General features: G+C 37.3%; 1 protein-coding gene across 1 annotated transcript; it reads left to right on the forward strand.

Annotated features, from left to right (window-relative positions):
* The first annotated feature begins 1,392 nt into the window (after positions 1-1,392).
* LOC146501570 (uncharacterized) lies at positions 1,393-25,288 on the forward strand. The gene is given in 25 exon segments (XM_085132492.1): positions 1,393-2,260; positions 3,299-3,526; positions 4,318-4,356; positions 5,465-5,653; positions 6,762-7,273; positions 7,465-7,547; positions 7,550-8,311; positions 8,314-10,111; positions 10,318-10,441; positions 10,678-10,819; positions 10,902-10,991; positions 11,512-11,680; positions 11,794-11,817; positions 11,934-12,124; positions 12,215-12,366; positions 12,455-12,517; positions 12,718-12,835; positions 12,920-13,098; positions 13,180-13,263; positions 13,385-13,468; positions 13,565-13,639; positions 22,137-22,188; positions 23,355-23,482; positions 23,920-24,103; positions 24,563-25,288. Coding segments are annotated over 24 exon segments (6,000 nt in total). The 5' UTR covers positions 1,393-1,693; the 3' UTR covers positions 24,067-24,103; positions 24,563-25,288.
* Positions 25,289-25,416: the final 128 nt, after the last annotated feature.

A 25,416-nucleotide genomic window follows, 5' to 3' on the forward strand; every position in this document is an offset into this window, starting at 1 on the left:
AGGGGAGAGAACTTCCTCTATGGGATTTCTCCCACCCCCATCCCCTGATAATGTATCTCTCCCTAAAGGCTAGGCCTCCGTGACCTTGTCTTATTCATCGAGGGCGTCTTAAGTGAAAGAACTGAATCCTGAATGGGCCATTTCCCCTCTTTTAACACCCCTTGAATGTCATCAGTGAAATATGAAGTCATTAGGCGATATTAAAACACTGCTGACAAACTAATTAACGGGAGACATTAAACAGGACCAGCTTGATTAATCCGCTTTAACGATTATTTTTAAGTGGTTCTGGTCAAAATTAATACAGATTTACTGGTGATCTTAAGAAAAAAATACTCTTATGTGTATCAGACCTCAAGGGCAACCTAAAGTCACTGGTCCTTTACCCACCACAGATCTCATCCTGTACGCTGCTAAACCCACTTCAAACACAGCCTGAACTCCCACAGTTGGTTTCTCAGTCAATGGATAAAACTTACGGAACTATATGAAAACACTCATAGGCTGTACATACAGTCTGTGGACACACACACGGGTAGATGGATGGATGGATGGATGGATGGAACTCACATTGCAGAATAATATTGATAATAAAAAAAAGTATTTTCATATCATCTCATATAGAATTTTTTACTCAGTACAATGTAATAAAACATTTCTGTGAATACTTCTTGTTGGTTTATATTTCTAATTAGTGATGGCTTTTACAATTTGCATTGTGTGTCCTTTCAGTCCAAAATCGTTAAGTGCTCAATTTTTTCCAGTAATAATAATAATAATGATGATAATAATAATAATTTGTTTGGACTTTTGTATGTTATTTTGTTTTGTTTGTTTGTTTGTTTTTTGAGAGGGGTGAGACGACGACGACGCTGGAATGTGCTTGTAAATGTCTCCCTCTTGTGGTAATAGAACAAACAGCAACGAAAGTATGTGTTCCGAGATGGCATGAAAACTCAGCAAGTGATCAGAAACAAAGCAGACGCCTTTCATTTATTTATTTATGTATTTAATTGAGTGTTTTGCATCCATAAGAATAACTTGTTTCTCTATTATGGTACAAATGCTTGATTAGGTAGATATCAACAATTAAAACAGATGCTTTGACTAAAGACCTTTTGATTACTGATGGGCAACACTGATACAGATAATATATAATCATTATCATAGATCATAACAACAACGACAACAACAACAACAATAATAATGATCAGAAAAAAGAAGCAGACGCTAACAACAATAAAAAACAAAAAATAAAACTATTTTACAGATCAAACAAAAGACAAAAAATGGAATGTATTGTTAAGTTAAAAATGTATATACTGCAGATAACTTAAAAAATATATCACGATTAAACGTTCAGCGCTTGACCGGATGTCATCATCTAATGTGTGATGTGTTTCCGTCATCAGCAGTATGTGTGCCGTCTAATGTCGGTCGCTCAACTGCAAAACCGTATGAACATTTTTCTAATATAGTTTCACAGCGTTACATCATATCCTACAACGGATAGCTGTTATTTAATCTGTGTTGATATCTTTATTTAATGTGTTGGTGCTCAGTGGGGAAATTAGAATGTAGCCGTCGTTTTGTTTAAAAAACGTAGGTCGACGTTAGCTGTTAGCTTTGGAAGCCGCTCTGAGCTAGGCTGTATGTGCCTCCACAAAGGCCGTGTGCTGCTTTGTTTTCAACGATGTATCCCACCTGGGGGAATTACGGTGCACCTCAGTCCCAAAACTATGGAGGTGCTGGGCCCCGTAAGCCACTGGCTGGCAGCCACACTGGCCAGGCTCCCGGATTCAGCGGTTTCGAGGCCTCCTCCAGCGGCTCGTTGTTTTCCAGCTTGCAGGAGCAGCACCTCCAGCAGATGCAGCAGCTGCAGATGCTCCACCAGAAACAGCTCCAGTCTGTATTACAACACGGCAACAATGCCAATACTGCTGCTCCTGCATACGGCGTTGCACACGCTGGTGGGTACATGGGGTCGTCGTGGCGTCCAGAAGGACCTGCACATGTAGACAGCGGCGCTGGCGCTCAGTCCTACTTTAAACCAGAAGAGACTTCAGCGACGAGAGTACCCCCTGCTCCCAACCAGGGTCACCAGCAGCCTCCTCCACTTCCTCCGCAACCGCATCCCACCGATACCCAGCCTGTGCCTCCCCCTCCAGAGCCGCAGCCATCAAAGCCACCAGAGAACAGCAGTCCTCCCAAACCCAAGGAGGCCCCCACGGCAGAAGACGAGAAATCCTTACCGTTGCAGGTAATGGCTTTTAGTGTTGAATTGCTAATAATATACATGAAATTAGTAAATAACAAAGACGTATGAAGGTACATTGCACTATTTAACAGGAAAACACCATTCAACCCAAGCTAGTGAAGAGTACAATATATTATTATTTTTAAAATGTAATTTTCAGCTAGGGAAGCTTGGACCCTAATTTGATATTTTACTGTTAAGCCACCTGATTCTTAATAATACCACCAAGTAAATATCCTGAGCTTTTTAACCTCTTAAGCCCCAAGCCTAACTGATCTCCTGCCTTTTGCCCCCGTATCAGGGGGCGTTGGGGCTTAAGAGGTTAATCTGAAGTATAAATGTAAGAGAAGTGTGACATATTCTTAACTTCCTAGCCTTCTTAACTTAAGAAGGCACAGCATAAAAAAAATCCTACTCCTTTGTTTTTGTATCTAAGTATGAATCGGTATTGAACAAATACAAACAATGTAAGCACCAGAAGATAAACACTTTCACTTTGAATAGGCAAGTCATGGATTGTGGCCACAGACAAAAGTTTGTTTTTTTGTAGCCTAACGTGTACGAAAAGGTACATCTGGCATATATTTTAGGGCTTATGGACAAAAAAATGATACAAAATGGTTCACAAAGCATACCAGGTAGAGGGAAAGTTAATAGCCTCTTCATAGACTCTTCACCCAAGCACATACACCAGTTTCCTTAGTTGTTCTTGTGAAGTGTTTTTGTACACCATCTTTATCAAATAGAGGTGCATGTGAGAATGCAGACAGATTGGTGACTATTAGATCCTTAACCTGTAAGATACTTAAAAAGTAGACTTTGTGATGTTTGATAGGAGAGTAATGCAGATGATATTCTTGTATACCCCCAGGTAGTTTCCTGACAGAAAACACACAGAGTATTTCCAGCACTGTGAAGATATTAGAAGCAAGTAATTTACTGGGAAAAAAGGAAAACTGTTCAGACCTAATTCTCCTGTAATTGTCCAAGATTATTGTGTGAAAATGGCTGAACAGATCTTCTTGTAATTGTTTCTGCAAGGAGCAGCAGCAGCTCTGGTACAAACAGCATCTCCAGAATCTGCAGAAACTGAAGCAAGAGAGAGCCAAACAGAATCAGAAAGATGGAGATGGCTCTTTTTCCCTGCCACCACCCCCAGGCAAAACAGCTCCTCCGCCCCCTCCATTAGAACCACCAAAAAGCACACCACCGCCGCCGCCGCCTAAAGAGGAACCTCCAACACCGCCACCACTACCTGAGGAAGTAAGGGTAAGAATTCCTACACCATTGGATGCATAAACAGTGAACGCCATCAATTTGCACATTAATATCTTATTAGTTAGTATTAGTTTGCTACAATGAAAGCAGTGGGTTAGGGTTAGGCAAAATCTGTTGGAATTTGTAAGTGATATCAGTTTTCAATAGAGCTGAACTCTAAAAGTGAGCTTAACCCACACATCTCTGTAGGATTATCCGGATTTCTGCTTGAGGCTAGCATGTCAAGGCTTCCAGTTAAAAATGTGACTTGCATTGTGGATAATATATAAGGAGTAACACATAAAAAGTTTCCTAATTTGATAATTTTTTTAAAATAATTTGCGATACAACGTACTATTAAAATATTGCATAAGTCATAAAATACATTTTAACAGCATGGCTTTATCTTTGTGAATTAAAGGTTGGTGTGTGCTCAAAGTTTATATTATAGGTTTGTCAAACTAAATATATGAATAATAAAAAAATAATAATGCATTTGAATGCTGTAATGGACTATTACTGCACCGAATTCTGTGGAAATCTGAGATCATTATTATTTTATTTATTTATTTATTTATTTTGCACATTATTAATGAAGGCTTTACCTCTACCAGCAACTATTCAAGAAGCAGTCACAGATAAAATGTTTGTCCGTTTGCCTGGGAATTTAAGCAAGTTGCATAGTGTTAACATTACCAGTGTTTTATTCAATAGCCTTTAAGAACACACCACAACCAGTATTAAGAGAAATTAGTTTGTTCCTGAATCTAAACACTGTTTATATTGTTTACATAAATTTACAGAGTGAAAATGTAGGAAAACCACCTACATTTACAGACACAGTAAGTCACACTACCCATTCTGCCATTATTGTAGTGTTCCTCGATAAACTCACTGGATACTTCATTAGGTACACCTTTTTAGTACTGGTTTGGACCCACTTTTTCCTTCAGAACGACCTTAATTTATCATGGGATAGATTGAACAAATTCCTGGAAACATTCCTTTGAGATATTGGTTCATATAGACATGATGGGATCATACAGATGCTGCAGATTTGGTGGCTGTACATCATTGTTGGGAATTTCCCATTCTACCACATCCTAAAGGTTCTTTATTGGATTGAGATTTGGTGAACGGCGAGGTCATTTGAGTACAGTGAACTTGTTGTCATGTCTTCTGCTTCTATAGTGTATCTGCCTAAAAGTGTTGTGCCTTCAGAGATGCTCATCTGCATATCTTGGAAGAACAAGTAGTTATTTAAGTTACTGTTCCCTTCTTATTGGCTTGAAGCAATCAGACCATTATCCTTTGTCCTCTGGCATCAACAAGGCACCTTGAAGAAAATTATCCCTTACTAGATAATTTCTCTTTTGGACCATTCACTGCAAACCCTAGAAAAAAGAAAATGATTGAAAATGCATAATTTTGAGTCACTTAAATCACCTTTCGTCCCCACTCTGATGCTCAGTTCAAACTTCAGCAGGTCATCTGGACCATGACCTCATACTGAAATACATATTTGCTGCCATTTAGTTGCTAATTAGAAATTTGCGTTAACAACCAGATAAACAGGTATACCTAATGAAGTAGCGGGTCAGTGTATTTTATCCCATTGTTTGTGTTAACTGCCATAATATGAAATAAGTGGCTTAAGTGTGCAGGAATCAACCACTTTCATTCATCCTTCCCATTGTAATTGTAATAGTGTTTGTAATGGCTCTTTCCCAGTTATAGTACTCATCCCATGTCCAATATTTAAGCAATATGAGCAGTATTTTAAGGCACTCTTACCTAAAATGCTTTTTGTTCTCAATAGTGTCTTGGATACATCGTAAAGTAATTTCCTTCCCTTCATTACAAACTGCATACACTTTTTTTTTAAGAAAAAATATTTGTGATTTACAGTTATATACCTTGCTATAATTTTTTTCTTGTTTCTGTTTAAAGCCTGAAGTACCAAAAGACCCAGAGGAAGCTGCTCGCCTTCAGCAGTTACAGGCTGCAGCAGCACACTGGCAACAGGTTCAACAGCAGAGAGCCGGTTTACAATATCAGGCTCTCATGCAACAACATGAGAAGCTTCAGCAGATTCTGGAGCAATACCAACGCCTCATTCAACAGCCTGCAAACCTACAGGTAGGTAAATGGCCAATGGCATCTTGATGGCCAATAGGTTTTCAGTTTCATGTGTAATGTCTGAGTAATTACTTTGTTATAACTTATGTACAGTTGTAATTACGTTGTTATAACTGTATGTACAGTTGTAATTACTTTGTTATTACTGTATGTACAGTTGCATGGAAATATTTAAGCAGTGACATAGCTTCCATGATTCCTCCTATACACTTTTGGACCATTCTCTTTAAACTCTAGAAGATGGTATTGTGGGAAAACTCTTGGGGTGCAACAGCTTTGTTACAGTTGGCTTAATATGAGCGCACAGCATATCCTTATACATGTCTGAAGTCAATGGGATTCACATCATCCCTAAACATATAGTGAAGCATGCCCATGTATCATATTGCTTCAACTGTGTTTGATAGGTGGTGTTATGCTTTGAATCATGAGCTGGTCCCAGCTTTCTTTGTGCTTTCTGCTGATTATTCTGTATTCTGTCTGGCTTTTTGTTATTTGGCAGGTTCAGCCATTCTCCATTTTAAGGCTGATGAATAGTTTGCGCCTGGTGTTAAACCTTCTGTATTTACAGTTATAAAGTCTTCTCTTGGTGACTTGTAAAATTATGTTTACCTGTTGCAGTTTGTGCTACACTTGGCTGTTTTTTGGGGATAGTTTGCTTTTTGTCTTCACCACGGAAAAGCTCATGTGTTATCATCCACTTCTGTTGTCTGTAGTGAATCTCCAGGCCTTGTTGACTTGCAGAGCAGCGTAAAAACTTGCTACTAATGCTTTCTGCATATCACATGGGATTTGTTTTATATTTGCAGCCTAAGGATGATCTGTTTTCATTAATAGTTTGTTAGATATTGTGTTGTGCTTTCACACCAACCTTTTACCTTCTTAATTAGTTTAGAATTAAAGAATAGCTCAATTCTGTCCATAAAATATCTTTTGAATCATTAACCCAGTTACGTTGGTTCCTAAAAAGAATGTATTTCCTATTAAAAAGCAGAGCCCTAAACCCTTCATTCAATTTGGGTACAAACCCAAATGTGTTTTTCTAAATACTTATCCTATCTGCATGTAAAATTAAGCAATAAATAATCACCAAAATTCTCTTTTGCAGTCAATGTCTGCAGAATTGCAGCTGAGGCACTACGAAATGCAACAGCAACAGTTCACACCTCTATTCCAAGACTGGAATCACTCCTTCACCCTGTGGTATGAGCAATTCCAGAGCTATCCTCATAAAGACCAACTACAGGATTATGGGCATCAGTGGAAACAGTGGAAGGAACAGATGAATGCAACAAATGCCCACCTTCAAGAAAGAGTGGCTACTCTCACTGCCATGGTACCGTTTGCATCAAGCCAATATAATAGTGGAATGATGGGACAGTATGGCCAGTACCCTGTACAAGACACGCCTTTGCAGCAGTCAGTAAACCCAGGTATGCAGCAGACCCCTGTTACTGTTGGTCCAAGACTTCAAGGTCCACAGCCTACTGGTTTTGTAACACATTCAGAATCACCTGCTGTGCCCTCAGTTCGAGGAAGTGCCCCTAGTGGCATAGGAGTTCAACCCCCAGTTCCCCCAGTTGTCCAGCCACCAAGTTTCAACAATGTCAGGGGTCCACGGTAAGTTGTAATTGTCTTTTATTACTATGTGTTACTATGTTTTGCTCAGTTATACATTTGGTTATATTTATCTTTTAAAAGCACATCTTTATATAAAATTGCTTCATATTTAATTGTAATTATTGTTTTCTTTAAATGGGGTGTTTTTTTAATTTAAATTTTTGTTTTTGTTATTTTGTTTTATTTCCCAGGGTAAACAACCCCAGATTTGAACAACCACAGCAGCAATTTGATGGACCTCCAAGGTTTGACCAGCCACATCAGCGATTTGATGGACCCCAAGGTTTGACCAACCGCAACAGCGATTTGATGGGCCTCCAAGATTTGACCACCCACAACAACGCTTTGATGGTCCTCCAAGGTTTGACCAACCACCTAACCGTTTTGATGGTCCCCCTCGATTTGACCAACCAAGGCACCGTTTTGATGGTCCACCTAGATTCGATCAACAACGGCAACGGTTTGATGGACCGCCCAGATTTGATCAACCTCGATTTGGGCAGCCACCTAGGTTTGATTCCACAAGGCTCACTGGCCCTTCTCCTCGTCTTGAATGTCCACCGAAGCCTCAAGAAAAACAGCAGCAAGGAATGCTGCCTAAGGTGGAACCAGTCACTCCTCAACCTCCAACTCCAGATTCTAAGACTCCAGAAAAATCGTCTGATAAGCCACTATCTGAAAATGAAAAAGATAAATTGAAATTGGTTGATAAGAGTGCTTCTGAAGATATGACTGATGACAACTTACTTTCAACTGAGGGTTTTTTTGTCCAAAGTGAACCAATTCCTCAGACATTACAAACAGATACAAAACCTGAGGATTCAAATAGCAGTGTTACTTTGGACAAAGGTGAAAAATCTGAACCTGTTAACAGTAAGCCCTCTGTAAATACTAGTTCTGCTGTTACATCAAACACTACAACACAAAATTCGCACAAACCAGATGGACCACTGGGAAACAGCAAACCACCACAGATTCCAAAGTCCTCAGGAATCCAACCAGAGCCACAAAAGCAGTCAAAACTAGATCCTCCAAAACCTCCCCTGGTCGGGGACGAGGCCAGCCCCCAGTGCCTAGCCAGGTGCGCGGACGAGGACGTGGGCAGAGGAGCAGTGGAGAGTTTAAGGGACAAAACACTGTACCAATTGGGGAAGAGATGGGAGAAATGCCTTATGATTACATGCCCCCTGAAGAAAATGTGGGTATGCAAGAAGAACAAGAAAACTACTATTGGCAAGATCCTTCACATGAACAGTTTGGTGGTGAGGAATCAGAAATGCCCCCAGAAGAAATGTGGATGCCAGAAGAACATCACTTCACAGAGGAAGAGTATTATCAAGAGCCAATAGGAGGACCCCACATGGGGAGAGGTGGGCCTCCAATGATGAGAGGAAGGCCCCCAATGCCTAGAGGTGGTCCTCCTATGGGAAGAGGTGTTCCTCCCATGGGAAGAGGTGGACCCCCTATGGGTCGGGGAGGTCCTCCTATGGGTCGAGGAGGACCACCAATGGGTAGGGGAGGACCACCAATGGTTAGGGGAGGGCCACCAATGGGCAGAGGTGGACCACCAATGGGTAGAGGTGGACCACCAATGGGTAGAGGTGGCCCACCCATGGCCAGAGGAGGTCCACCTATGGCCAGAGGAGGTCCACCTATGGGAAGAGGATTACCCATGGGAAGAGGAGGGCCACCTATGGGAAGGGAAGAACCAGTGGACAGACACTGGGAAGAAGCTGAATCAAATGAGTACTTAGAGGATGAAGACCCTTACTGGATTGAAAGGAGACCACCAATGAGAGGCATGAGACCTCCATTTCCTCCTGGTCGGGGTCGTCCCCCACGTGGTCACCCTGGTTTCATGCTTCAAGGACGAGGCCGCCCCCATTTCCCACCACATGGGCCAATAGATCACGAGCCATTAGGCCACGGAATGGAATCTGATGATTCCAATATGGATCCATCAATGCATCCCATGTACCATGGACATGAACCCCCTAGCCATGCGATGCATCCTGACGTAGGACGAGGCAGGCGTCGTGTGCCACCACCACCTCATGAAATGATAGATCATTTGGAGGAGCCAATGTACGATGAGGAAACGGAGGGAGAATTAGATTGGCAGCCACCACCTGGCAGAGGTCCTCCACCACCTCCACATGAGATACTAGATAGGGATGGACTGAGGAGGAGACCTATGGGTCGGGGAATAGGAAGAGGCATGTGGCCGCCAGGTCCAACACATGATTATGAAGAAGGTTATAAAGAGGGTTATGCTGTAGATTATGATCATGGGGAAGATGGGTATCGCTGTCGGCCACCACCAGACTATCATCCTGATGACTGTCGTCGTGATGCCAGATATCATGAGTCTGAGTGGGACAGAGAGCATGCACTCTCAGAGAGGGACTATCCCCCCTGCAAGGCACCATCAGAGCCATTCAGAGAACCCCACTGGCAAGAGGAAAGAGAAAGAGGTCACCCATATCAATATGATGAACTTGAGCGGGGGAGAGGAGAACTCAGAATTCGTGAATACAGGGACGAGCCACCTTACCGGAAGGATGAACCATCTTACCCACCTCCTTCAGACTGGGATAGGCCTTCCAGACGTCCTCCACTGCCAGAGAGAGGGTATCCAATAGACTATGAAGATCGTAGACCTCGCTATGAGGAACAAAGAGAAGAAATTCCTTTACATATACCTCCACCTGCAGCTGCACCTGTCACAAACCTGCCTGAGAGTTCAGTTGAAGCAGCCAGTGGAGCAAATGTACTTGCCCTTTCCCAACGCCAACATGAGATCATCTTGAAAGCTGCTCAAGAGCTTAAACTAATAAGGTAATTTCTAAACATTTACCATTAATTAGGCAAACAAAAACTAGCATCTATCCATGTGATTTACAATTATTTTATTTTCTCAGATTGAAAAAAATGTATTTTCTTTGTTTTTTTTGTTGAAACTCCATAATTTCACACATTCATTTCTGTTTTAATTTATGGTTAAATCATCTGTTTTAACTTAATAATTCCTTTCGGGTCCACAGGGAATTGCAGGAGGGTAAAACCTCTGGTAGTGAATCAAAGCCTGCACAAACTGATGTTCTGCCAGATCTTCCTGCTGGTCTTCTTGGATTAGAGATTCCACCAGAAGTCAGGAATGTTCTGAAGGTAAATAAAAATCATCTTTATTATTTTAGTCTGCTTGGTGTGACTACATTGATGTAAAAAGACCAAGATAATTGATTATGTTGATTCAAATCCCGTCTGTTTTGTTTTCATCTATTTAGATATTTTTTCCTTGTTTTCTCTTTTCTCATAAAATACAATACAATACATAGAATTTTTTTCCTCCATTTTCTTTTAGTTTTACTGTTAGATCATTCTAATATCACATATGTTCCCAGGGTATGACTGCAACAACTCAGACAACTGCAGCTGAATCTGTGCCTCTTGATATAAAATCTACTGCCACACATTATCAGCCGTCATTCCCTGCACCTGCAGTGCCGGTTATTCCAAAGACGGTTGATTATGGTCATGGTCATGGTATGAGCAGCGTGTAGTACTTTTTTTGTTTTGTTTCCAAATGATGTTTTGGATTTATACTGATGTGCACTTGATATTTTAGAGCCTGGAACCACAGTTGAGCGGATCTCTTATGGTGAGAGGATTGTGTTGAGGCCTGACCCAGTGCAATCGGACCGGGGCTATGAAAAGGGTAGGTTTCAGTTGTATAATGTGAGGTTGGGCAATTTACTCAATAGTCTAATTTTCCTGTTGTCCCAACATGGGATCAATTGCTGGAAGGATGGGTCACCAATCAGGATCCACTAATCCTGTGTGACTGAAACACAAAAAAATTCAGCAGCAAAACAATTCTGAGAAAAACATACAAAATGATGATTTATTTCTCACTTCCACCATAGGCATAAGCTTTGGTGCATGCTAAACAACAAAAGCTGATTTCAAGCAAACATTATGCCAGCTAATGTCAGGCTTGCGTGTCCTAAAAATCAGGCTTTCCCTCTAAAAAAAAAAAACAGTCAATAGATTGAATAGAGAAGTTAACTAAAATCCTGCATATATATATATATATATATATATATATATATATATATATATATATATATATATATATATATATATATATATATATATATATAAAATTTTATTTTATTTTTTCTAATACATGGTTGTTATTATTATTATTGATTATTATTGGTTATTGATTCTCCTAGAACCACTCAGAGATCCTTACGGCAGAGACCCATATTACGAAAGACGATCAGACCCTTACATGGACCGCCGGGAGTACAGCAGAGAGAGGGAATTATACAGAGAGAAGCCAGAATATGAAAGAGAAAGATTTGACAGGGAGCGCTACCCCCTGAGAGAAAGAGATGACAGGTAAGAAGCGTCTTCACCGTTACTGACAGCATTTTTTCCTAACTATGGAGTAGTGTGCTGCTTCTTTATATTATATAATATTGTTTTTTATTTGTCTGTATTTTTGATTCAAGCACTCAGGCCATGAATGATGAAAGGTACTATATCACATTGTGTCATACACTGTGATAAGTCTTCACTGTGCCTTTGTGCTAGTCTGAAATATGAAGTTCTGTTGATGAAATGAAACTTATTATGCCCCCATTCTCTGTAGATCTCAACTGGCGTCTTCTCTACGTTCCGGATACAGGGAGAGGGACCGGGATGTTCGAGATAGGGACCGAAGTGGCAGCCGTGATCCAGATGAACATTATGGGAGGCCAGGTTATGATAGACCTCCATATGAGCGTGCTGTACTTGAGCGTACTGGGCCTGAACGTTACAGCCATAGCCCATCACCTTACAGTAAGTTGAACATGAGGTAACTCAGGGTAAATTGGTAAAGTAAATATCAAATAAGAAAATCTAAGCTTAAGATTTTTTTTTATCCTATAGTGGACAGAAGAACTTATCCAGATGACAGAGGGCCCCCCACTGCACCACCAGTCCCACCTCCACAACCTCCCCCACGTGTTGAGAAGAAGCCAGAAATCAAGAATATCGACGATATCCTTAAACTACCCGGCAGATTGTCTCGCCCTGAAAGGGTACCAACTACCACTGCGATCTTAATTCATGCATCAATACCCCACTCTTTAAATGAGCAGCACTCATTGAAGTTCTCTATTTTAACAGATTGTCATAATCATGAGGGGGCTTCCAGGAAGCGGAAAAACCCATGTTGCAAAGCTCATACGGGTGAGTCGAGTCCTTCTAGCAAATTATAGGGTTGTGTAATTTGATTGTAAGCTAAATGAACTTTTATAATAAGTGCACAAACAGTAGAACCCTTACTTATAGACTGTCTTTATGTGTCATTAGGTTTCAACATAATAAATGCTCTTTTGTAACGACACAAAATCTTAAATACTCTTTTCTGTCTTGTGGACATTGTTAAGGACAAAGAGGTTGAATGTGGCGGTGCACCTCCCCGAGTTCTTGTTTTAGATGATTATTTCATGACAGAGGTTGAGAAAGTTGAGAAGGACCCAGACACTGGGAAGAGGGTCAAAAAAAAAGGTAAGTCTGACAGATGAATTGCAAAGAACATGCACTAAAGCAAAACACATGCATGATGTAATGCAGAAAAACCTGTCTTGCAGGCTATGGAGTACGAGTATGAGCCAGAGATGGAGGATACTTACCGGAGCAGCATGCTTAAAACGTTTAAGAAAACCTTGGATGATGGCTTTTTCCCCTTCATTATTTTAGACACTATTAATGACAGGGTTAAACATTTTGATCAGTTCTGGAGTGCAGCTAAAACTAAAGGCTTTGAGGTGAGTTATATTAATGAGAGAGCCAGAAAAACACTCCTGTCTGCCCTGTGCTAAAAAAGGATTTGTTTCTCTCATTTCAAGGTGTATTTGGCTGAAATCACTGCAGACACTCAGACTTGTGCAAAGCGGAATGTCCATGGGCGCACGCTTAAGGATATAATGAAGGTCTATAAGATCACTTAGCTGATCTCAAATACAGAGATATTTGTTTGGACTGCAAAAAGGGTAACGTTTACTAAACGTATAGATGCAGCGTACACTTCTCAATGATACATTCTGTATACAGATGTCTAATAACTGGGAGCCTTCACCACGTCACATGGTGCGCTTGGATGTCCGGTCCCTGCTTCAGGATGCTGCTATAGAGGAGGTGAAATTTTTCAGTCTTGACAAAAATCAGAAAATTACTCTTCTTCTTTGTTGCTAATTAAGATAAACCAACATGTGCTTGTTGTATTTTTTTTAGGTTGAAATGGAAGATTTCAATCCTGATGACGAGCCCAAGGAACCCAAGAGAGAAGAGGAAGAAGAGAGTGATCTGGTAGGACATGAAAAGCTTCACTTAATAAATGCGTGGTTCTTAGATTCATATCCACTATTTTTTTTTCCCATCGTCCATACAAGGCTTATCCAGTAATTTTTACACAAGTCATTAGTGTTATCTCGCCACTTCTTGTTTCAGCAAGGTGAGTTTTATGTCTCAAATGAAAAGCAAAACAGGTGAAATTCATGGAAACTGTCAGGTTCATTCAAAATAATTAGGCTCGTGCTCTTTTGTGTTTATGTAGCAATTAGAAAATTTACAGTGAAGCTCAAAGAAGAGCAGGGAAAATAGTACCAAGACTGAAACATATATGATATGTATAGCTGGAGCAGTCCATTAACTAAAGGTGGAAAGTACCCCTTTAGTGTTATGGTTTTATTTTAATTTTTTCTAGCATTTGCTCAGGTGTCCATGACTGACTTAGTTCAAAATAATTTTCATGCTCACCTTAATGTCAGGGATTAAAAAATGGCTTTAAATGGTTGCTACCTCATGAGAAACTGTCTCACTTCAGTGTCATGATTCTGGTGAAACCAAAACCAGTTGCTCAGTTTTGGTTTCCTTTTATTTTTAAGGCACACTTTATCTAGACAAATCACACGTAACACAACCCTATAAAATATTTCTCATTGTGCAAAATGTATTTACTCCTTACCACCCGCTTTTATTTTGTATGCCGTTACTACAAAGTTGTAAATTTTTTGAGAAAGAATTGACATAAATTTTTCTGCCAAATTTTGCACCCGAGGTCAACAGTGCCTTGAAATGCAGTGCAGTTGAGTTATATTTTAAAAAGAGATAACACAGCTGTAAAGATTTTCTAACCTGGGCAAATTTGAGTAATGGACTTTTTTTTTCTTTCTATCTAGAATGGTAAAATGAAACTTTCTCTTCACTGTTTGATGAAGCCTTTAAAGCTGTACCACATAAAATACCAACGTCTAAAAGTTTCCAAACGTGTTTCATACAGTATCAAATTCAGTGGCTTGTTCCCACATTGGACTGCTGGGAAAAAGTTTATGAACTCATGAATAAAAATTCAGTAAACCAGGTTCAAGTTAAACTCTCAATTTATTAAATTAAAACTATTATGTTTTGTTTCTGTTTTTTTCTAATATTTGCAAAACATCCCGGGAGCAACACGTTCTTAAAACACTATATTTGATGGTTAATAAAGTTTTATTTAATCTTAAATAAATAAATAACTGAATTTCCTGGAGGAACCCACCCGAGGGATTAATCAAGTTTTATCTAATCTAAACTATATTGACAAAAATATTGGGCCACCTATATATATATATATATATATATATATATATATATATATATATATATATATATATATATATATATATATATATATATATATATATATATATATACTAGACCTGCTGCTGATTTTATGGCATTCCATGCAAAATTTGTCTTCCCTTTGGATCTGTAACAGCTTCCACTCTTCTGGAAGAGCATTTGTGAGGTTGAGCACTGATGTTTCACGAGAGCATTCCTGGGCATGCTCATGGTGAAACAGAAAAGGGCATTCCTCCTAACTATTCCCACAAAGATGGAAGCAGAGAATTGTCCAAAATAGCTTGGTAAGATACAGCATTAAGTTTTCCCTCACTGAGAGAGAAAGAAAAACAACCCATAGTATTATTCAGTAAGTTTTGGTCTAATTCTTTTGTCCATATAGTGCAGAGGTATTTAATTAAAATTTAAGGAGGTCCACTTGAGAAAATTTCTTTAAATATAACATAAAGCACAAATCCACAATGTTTATATATGTTTATTATATTAAACATCATATTAATTTTCACAATGAACTGGAGGGAGTTTTAGTAATAAAATAGTAATAATAATAATAATAATAGTAAAATGTTCTTTGCTCATTTCAAATAAAATAAGGTTTACAGTCATAAATGTAAAAAATAGAGCTTTTGAAAAAATTATAGTTGCATTTCCTGTTTTCTTAATTTTTCCTTGACTACATTTTGCTTCTCAGCTTCAACCCCTCTTTTCTCAGTCTAGTACTCTGACTTACTTCTTCAGACTTATGCATCTCGTCTCCTTGCAGAGTTTTCTGTTTTCACACACACTCTGAATAAACAGTTTGCTTAGCTAAGTAGCATCACCTGGGATGAATTAGAAAGCTGTTTTTCTGTGCACATAAACTGACTGCTATAAAGACAAAGGAAAAGGATGTGCATCTTAAAATAGCCTTAACTTAAATACAAGAAAAGCTACACAGAGTAAAATAGAAACAGTCCATCAGTTTAGTAATAGGTCTGGATTTGGGTCCGGACTGCAAGTGTATTCACTCATGCTGGTTTTTCTGAAGTAGCACAGGCAGTCTTGGGTAAAAAGACTGACTTTAGTTAAATGTATTTTAAATGGCATGATAAAGTTCCCAACTAAACCTATCCTGCTTGGAGTAGGAAATGGCTCATTCAACAACACTATAAACAGTCAATATTAATAATTACATGAAAATATCTTAATTATTTTTATTTTTATTTCTTCCATTATAATATAAAGATGAGATCCTGTCCCATGTTGTTAACTGAGACAGTTAACATTTGTGGTGTTAGAGCAGTTTGCAGGCTTTGGGGGATTATTTCATTCCAAACAACTTTTTAAAATCTTTTGTTTAGTGGTTTTTGTTTTATTATTTACCCTGTTTGTACTTTTTATGGCTTTTAGTAGTTTTATGAAATGAATTATGAGAGATTTATCCTGCTAAATTGTTAATCTTAGTTCATATGTATTGTGATTACATATTGAAAATTTTCCAGTGCAGACCATTTTTATGCAGGTGTGTTCTCCTTTGTGTGCATATGTCATAATTATAAACTTGACAGATTTTTATTTTTTTTTTGCATATGGCTTCATTTTATTGATACTGAGATAATTTATGTAAATAACTTAATGAATAAAGAAAAAAATAAATTCTAAATATCCCTTAAATTCTAAAATATTAAAGTAACAGACACTATTGCGGTTGTTGTAATTTAAAGTTAAAAAATCCAATGTTATATAGGACAATGTCATTTTACAAAATATTATTTATATTCAAAGTTATTTTTGTTCTTATTTATTTAAATATTGTTTGGTACTTAAACCACCAGGTCATTGATTTATCTGAGTATGGTCTATTATTTATGAAATTAAAAGATAAAAATATATATTGTGCAGAAATGTGCAGTCTGTCATAGGACAAACAGAAAAAAACACTAATGTGTAAGGCTGTTTTGACCACTTCAGTCCTGCAGTCCCACACAAAACCTGTGTTATCTTTTTTTTTTTTGTTTTGTTTTGTCAAACTAAGATTAACAGTCCATGTAAACTGCAGGTCTCAAACTGCTCTGACATTGAATCAAATTGGGTCACTTTGAAGGGCCGCCATGTTTGTTTGATTATCAGAGCTGTCACTGTAAAATTTAGTTCTTTACATTTTTGTTGATAAATGCTTAGAGGTGAGACATCTAAACTTCAGAGTTAATTTGAAATGAACAAAACATTTTTAATTGTTTTTACTTAACCTCCTGAGACCCTATGTGCACATTTTAGCTTTTCTGCACTTCATTCTGCTCAGTGTTTTTGGTACATTATGTACTATGTACAACTAACATTTTGAATTTAGATTTTATTCTTAAATTCTATATTGCGATGTTAGTACAGAAGATGTAGCTATGGGAAAGTATTTAATCAAATTTAACAGACTGCTCAGATATCAAACTGTGTGTGACAGCTCACCTGTCTAAAGTGAAGTATACAAAATTCTGACACATCTAGTCTCCATGTTAAATATAATTTATTATAACTAGATAATGAAGTTGTGCAAAAACATAAGCTTGCTTGTTTGGAAACCGCGGTGGGATTTATTCTGCTGCTGGTATCTAAGAAGAAAAGGTCAAAGACTGCTTTAAAAAGCTGGAAGCAACCAGCTAACTTCAGTTTTGGATTGTAGCCCAATCAACAGTTTAACAGACTCATTAATTCAACCTGTGGCAAACTCTGTTTTTGTATGGTGTTGTAACTTGTGATTTAAAGACAATTCAAACAGTAATAGATAGTAAGAATTCTAGAGCAGAGTGGATGAGGGGGAAAAAATTATCTCTTAATTTTATGTATTTATATAACAGGATCCTGGCTTTGAGGTGAGATTACAGACACCCTATGCGAGTGTTTTACTGTAGTTTTTTTCCCCCCCTCTTGTTCTCTTTTTTTTCAAGCATCTTGAGATGCAGGTGACAGTGGTCCTCTTGATAGAATTTAGTCCAAGTTGGGGGAGCTTTTAGGATTTAAGTGTGTGAAGCGTGGCTATAAATGGTATTTGAAATGTAGTTTTCCTTAAAATAAGCCATAAAAATCCAGTTTCAATCATACAAATACAATTTGCTATGAAAGGATAGTCATCTAACAGAACATAGATAAAATGTACTCTACACACATACAGAGGCTGGGTACTGGCTCATAGGAAAGCCAGATGTACACAATATTTGATAAGCTTCCACACAAAGCCCACACCTTACCTGCAATGACTCACACTTTGGCAAAGCCAACAGTGTTCTGATATCAAGCATACCCAAAGTACACAACCATTATACAACAGCTGCAAAGCATTGTTATTATGAAAGACATCATTTACAGAATAATATCTGCCACTGTCAATTATATAAGTAAAACCAGGACATCAGATCATCACGCAACAACTAATATTAGGCTAATGTGTATTTAAAGCTATAGTTGGTGAAAAAAAGATAAGCATAAGAGAATGGATGGATGTTCTTAATCTCATTCTTGTACTCCAAAAGTGCTTTTTACTTGTGATTCACTGATGACACTTTTTATCATGTGTATCTCCAGTCACTGGAGGTACTTGGGCCATCATCAAGTTAACTGTAGCTGCTACAGTTAACTTGAGTGCTCATTTTTTCTCCTGTTCATCCGTCTGTTGTCAGTTTATTCCTAGAATTGAGGGCAACCTCAAGTCCAGTTTGGAATTACGTTTGGATTTCCAAACTGTCTCTTGTTGGATTGGTCTCTTGTGGAGGTACTGTGAAAAACAGATGTGAGCAAGTGTGCCTTAAAAAAAAAAAAAAAAAACAAGAAGAAAACATTGACATCCCTTAAGACATCGAGCCCCAGGGTCTTTTGTACAAATAGGCTTTTTGGGGTAACTGCATATAAGCTCCAATTGATCCTAAAATGGTTAATGCAATGTGCCTATGTTAGGTTGAGCAACAGAGGTTTGAGTATTTCCCTCTTATTTACTATTTGTTAAACGTCAACTTTAACCAGAAATGTAAAGGGGAAAAAATCACTTTATAAAACTGATGATTGTCTTTTGGGCAAAGGCCAAATTATCTTAAAGCCCTGCAGAAAGCTGACGTGTTCAAATGCCATCATATCAAATGAAGACAAATACCTGAGCTATTTTCTTTTCTTTTAAAAAAATATTTCATCTAATTTAATCGTCGAAGGAATACATTCACATTTAAAACAAAAGGAATATGTATAGTTTGTCACGTTTTTCTTTTTTTTGTGTGATATTTGAGATGATGGGCATATGTTAAAAAATCTTCAATTAAAAAGAGGTTTCTCTAAAAGGATACTAATCCTAAAGCCATCAGTGTGCCAGTTGCATTTTAACTTTTCCAAAAAAAACCACGGCACTTGGGCCTTTCACAGGGTAATGCAGCAAAGTAAATAAAAGATAAGGATTTGTACAAGTCTGCAGTGATCGAAAACTTGATCTAATAGGTGCATATACTTGAGGATGTTGGTAATCAATCGCATATAACATGTTTTTGGTGTTTTTGAGTAATTTTCACAGAAAACAAAATCTGTTTGTTCGTTTTTTTCCTTTCTTTTCCTACAAAGCATACAGTAACTGCTGGAGGGTAATATAAGCAGTACTTTACCAGTATTTTGAATATTTTAAATAACATTTTAAAATGGCATTCATTCAGTGACTTCAGTTGGTAATAATAATAATAATAATAATGTGCAACTAAAAATCAAAACAGATGTCAGTTATAATTTATATATATATATATATATATATATATATATATATATATATATATATATATATATATAAAATTTCTATTTTTTGAACATTGTTTGGTGTTAGGAGGGATGCACGCAATGGTTATATTAGTACTGACCTCAGCGTTTAACTCTTCCAAAATGCAGGTTACAAATGGGTAAAATCATTAAAAGTATCCTACAGAGCCCATGGAACTGTTGCGGAAGGCATCACCAATAACATTACAAAGAGATGAAATTGATATTGAGCAGAATTGAGTTCAGTTTGTTGGTGTGGCCCTCCACATCAGTCCCAGTTTCACATGTGGCCCCTTTGGAGAATTAATTGCTAAACTAGATCATTTCTGTTTTCTGTTTTGTTGGCACATTTTTGCATATCTCCCAAATGTACCTGGGCTGTGACCAGTTGAAGATGACGGTTAACATGTGTAATGAGCAGCATTAATAAATAAATCCAGTTCAGATCTTAGTTCTGGCCTGTGGCCATACAGTTAAAGCTGATAGTAGTGCATTCCATATTAGCTACCCTGTTACTAACATGATGCATTAACATTTTCGTAGAAACATTTCCATCAAAAGTAAAATAATGTACTGGGTCTTTGGTTCCTTAAATCTTCAGTTTGGAAGCCAACAATGAGCATTTCAGAGTGAACAAACGTTCCTTTACGAAATTACAATTTCAGTATCTGCTGCTTATTCTTTGTTTAAAGGCATGCAAAAAAACAAAAAATGAAAGCTTCAAGGAAGGCGTTATGCAAATGTTTCCCTGTTGACGTAGAAAAGTCATAAAAGAAAAGCCTGATGTTTTCAAGCAGTATTTTCTGTGGGAGAAAAAAACTGCACCAGAGTGCTGGTGTTATTTTGGTCCCTGTAACTTTGCAGTTAAATAGTTACACACGTAAGTTTTAACACATTTGTTGATGTTGTTGAAGTTTTGCAGAGGTAAATTCTGATAAAGAAATCCAAACAAGCAGCAACCAAGTGTCTTCAATAAATAACACATGTTAAATTCCTACATGCCAATGTTGTCATGCATATGCCATGTGGAATTAAACATAAGTCAGATTTTATCATACTCATTTGCAGGGTGATTTCCACACTTATATAATGGATTTGACATTTTATGTTTTTGAAAATAGAAAAACTACTTAAAAAAACACCTTATACAATCATTAAACGCAGTATTCACAACATGTGAACTAATTCTGATGCTTTATCTTTTTATAATGCGTATGGTTAGTCAAGGTTAAAAACGCATGTTTTTATTGTTGTATTTGTTGTAACTTTTGCTGCCATGATGGCCAGTTCTCTCCTGGAAATGGAATTTAAATCTCAATGAGACTTTCACCTGGATAAATAAAGGATAATAAATTGCTTAAAAGTAAAGGACCTTCAAAACGGTTGATATAGTAATCAAAGCAATGCAATCAGTTAAAATGACAAAACATGCATTAAATATGCGCCTCATTATCTCAGGACCCTCAAAATTCAGACATTACATTTTTTAATGAAATGGCAAACATAGTTCACAATCTCATGCTAGAGAAGATGATCTGAACAAGTTCCCGATGCCTTATATCAAATAATTTACCGACTAAATAATTTAATAATTTAAATTTAAGCAGTAAAAAGATGCTCTCTCAGTCTCTTTTAGGTGATATGCTAACATTATGAGCGCTATTGTTTAGTCTAACAGAAATGACTCCTTCAGATATTAACAAACAATCCTGAAATTAATAATTAAATAGTGGAGTTCGGGCAATTTGCTGTTGCTAACCAAATATCCTTTATTTTAATGTTTTTGTTTTTTTAAATTTGTTTATTTTGTTTTAAAGGCCAGCTAACTACACAGTGATGTTACAGCAGGGAACCTCATTCATGATGATTTCATGTTTGGTAACGAAAGATCTCTACACACTAAAGTCTTTTCACAAGTAGTACTACTGCAATCTAAGAATCAAGAACCTTTGTTCTTTGTAAATTTAGTTATAGGTTTATCAGTGTGTGTGGAATGGAATTGATTTGAAAAAAAATTACATGTGAAATCTGTTCCAATCACATGATCATTAGCAAACTTCTCTCTCTCTAGATTCAGTAGTGCTCTGACTGTTGTTAAATGAAGTTTGTGTTCTCCAAAGCAGAGCACAGTTGTCCATTTTTAAGCCGGTAACAGAAAACAAAAGACTCAGTGTGAACACGTCTCACCTTGCAATAACACAAATTAAACTCTGTGCATGCCATTGTTAGTAGTTACTGTATGTCTTTACCAAGTATTGTACCAAGTTTCACCCTACAGTTGTGCTTGTTTTTGTGTCTTATAACCTCTGATAAACCAGTTTCCTGTCTTTTCAGCCAACTCCTTTCCCCACTTTCTCCACCCTTCCCTTTTCCCCCTGTATCACCCTGATGTTTAACCATTGCAGTGTTTCTTTATGTAATATAGGGCTACATTCCAAAAAGCAAATGGGAGATGGACACATCAGAGGCAAAACTTGGTAGGTATTTATTTTTTAATGATGATCCAGTCATTTGCCTTTGTCATATAGAGCCTTCTGCATCATTAAAATGTGTTTTAAGTGTCATGTAGCGAGATCTGTAAAGTCGTGTGTGGATGTTTTGTGGGTTTTTTTTCTGTTTCTATTGTGAACTTTGTTTGATTGATGCGATTCTTTTGCATTTTGATTGAGTCACTGGTGGACTTGGCCAAGTTACTGGTCTAATGCTTTGTTGCTGATGAAAAAAGCAATAATAGTTTCAACTGGTTTCTATATCCCACTAAAGACCAACCAACAGCCAAACCTCATCATTATTAAAACTGCATATAGGGGATACAGCAAATAAAGAAATATTTAAAAAATCCTTTTTTGGGGGGTTAAACGGGTGTTTTAGCTTTATATCTACATATAATTCTTTAGGAGCGTACAATTTTGGTGCTCTGAAGGGATTTATTCAGAAAAAGTTTGAGTCAAAGCTTCTTTTGGCTGCTCCTTTATTGATGAGGGGTCACCACAGTGAGTAGCTACCTAATGTTTAATTTGTTTAATCTCCCAAAGGGGTTTGAGTCTCCTCCCAGCATTGAAATGGGGATCTTTTGCGCTTGTTAGTACATTAGAGTACACTGTAAACCATAAACCAGTTTATGAATTATGCTTATGTTATTTGATAGGACTTGTACAGCTGTTCTTCATTTAGTTGAGCAGGCGTTTTGTTAGATGAGGCTTATGGTGTTATAATCAATAACAGCACAGTACCTCCAGGCTGATCAGATCTAGTACAAACCGCTATTTATGTTGTTAGCATGTCAACAGGAAACAGTCAGTTACTGAATGAGACATGGGCTGCTGTTTCTGTAAAAACACCAGGAAAGCGCCTTAAGTTGTTTCCGTTGTGATTGTAAATTAAAAAAAAAAAAAAAAGGTTACATTTTAAATAAAGACCTCATTTCTCTTTAAGTTAAAAATACACACTATAGACTAATTCTTTGAATAAAAAAGATCAGGTCCTGGATCATCGTTTTATGGAGCAATGATAAAACAGATATTACTAGTTGTCTCATAATTTTATTTTATTTTTTGATAAATGAGTGATACCTTGTTGAGGTTTTATGTTGTTTTTATGGGAGAGTAGAGGTAAACTGAACGGTAATCTTCAATTTAAACAGACAAGTTGGACGGTCTGGGGAGTGGCGGGAAGAGGAAGCGTGAAGGCGAACATATGGCAGGCCTCGAAGACTACCTACAGCTGCCAGATGACTATGCTACACGCATGTCCGAACCTGGAAAGAAGAGGGTAAAATTTGACCTGACCATCTATGAGTGCATTTGTTTGTTAGTGAGGAAAAACCAAAAGTTCAGGGTTGTTTTTTCCTTACCATTTCTAAGAATGCACTGATACAACAGCTGGCAAATCAGCAAATATGACCTTTATCAATATCAGAGGCTGATATGTATATTTATGTCAGGTGTGAGCTGGCTACATGTTTAGACATGCATTTAAACAGTGAACGTCAGTTCACTAATAATTAAAAAAGAAATATAATAGAAAACTGAATTATTTTTAGCATTTATTTCACAGTTGGTGTGTCCCTAGTAGTTTCTATGATACTGAATGTTCAAAAATGTTACTGAATTATCTGAAATCATTTACCCATTTCTTGTTCATAACATGATACCTTGGGTTTCTCCCTGTTTTTTTTTTTTTTTGTTTGTTTGTTTGTTTTTTCAAAGGTTCGATGGGCTGATCTTGAAGAGCAAAAAGATGCAGATCGAAAGCGTGCTATCGGTTTCGTGGTGGGTCAAACGGACTGGGAGAAAATAACAGACGAGAGTGGCCAGCTGGCACAAAGAGCTCTCAACCGTACCAAGTATTTCTAAGAAGATAATCTTACACTTTTTTTGGTTTCAGTGAAAGGTTCGTATTTTTCCTATTCATATTGTTGAGGTTGTTAGAAAAATTGTAGATGATGTTTGTGGCTATTAAGTCATAATATTCTACAATTTAAAATATTTTAATCAGAATGTTTAATGACTCAAATGAGAAGTTTGAGGGAACTTCTTTTGTATCAGTAATATTGGAAACTATACTGAGAGAAACATTTGGTCAATCAGCCAGCCATTTTCCCGAAAAAGATTCGTCTTACCATTTCCAAAGTAATCTTATTGAGTTTGATTGGGAGCATACAGATTAAGAATGACTTATATGAGAATGCAGGTAACACTATTGTCTTCTGTATTTAACAGTAGTTAAGAGAATGCCTTAAAATACATGAAATTTCATTGTTTTAATGCAGTCCTTATTGTCACATAAAACAAATAAACTTGAGTGAAATTTAACCGTGAAATTACCAATATCATGCTTTTCTTTCTGCAGGTGCCCAGAATGTGAAAACTGCTGAAGCTTACTGGCGATGAAATTTTGATCAGGGTGATTTCACCAGCTGTTATCTGTTTCTTATTACATTCATTATTACAGATATTAGAGGCTTTTATTTCTCTGGATATAAATCAAATCAATATGTAGTTTATAATTCTCTGATACGTCTAGTCTTGCATCCTATCATTATTCTTATGTTTGGGTTTTTTTGCTGTTTTATACTCTTCCTAATTCATGTAATGTATACCTGTAGCAATGTTTCTTGGTCCATCCATAGTTTTAAAAGAGACAATAAAAAACACAATCTAAACTTTCTGAGTCTTACTGAATTTATCAGGTGGGTTTTATGATCTACGTATTTTGTATAAAATTGTATTTTGTTAGAAATTACCATGTAGATCAGTTGACCTACTTTGATTTTCACATGGCATTTTCTCACACAAAAGCTTTAACACTTTGGATTGCTTTACCCAGTGTCTTTACAACATCTTTAGAAATAGCTGATGACCAGTTTGAAATTGGACTGTGGGCAGCATCTGTTGAAATGGTTTACAGTGCATCCCTAACCCTCAAACAAACAAAAAAAACCAAACAAACCCAAATTGTCAAAATATGGAAGAACATTTTGTAAGGGAAAAATCAGTCCACTCTGGGTTTGGGGTTCTTAGATGTCCCGTTTTTAAAACTTTTCTGTTACTGTTTTTGTTTTGTTTTTGTTTATTTTTTTTTAATTAGAAAAACAAAAAAACAATTCTAATATTATTTTTTTGCACTCAAAGTCAAAATAAGATGTTGCCTGTACCACATTTTGATTACTATACCCTCACTGGCCACATCATCCCTGTTACTAG

This window comes from Neolamprologus multifasciatus, chromosome 15 (genome assembly GCF_963576455.1).
Source record: "Neolamprologus multifasciatus chromosome 15, fNeoMul1.2, whole genome shotgun sequence".
NCBI lineage: Eukaryota > Metazoa > Chordata > Actinopteri > Cichliformes > Cichlidae > Neolamprologus > Neolamprologus multifasciatus.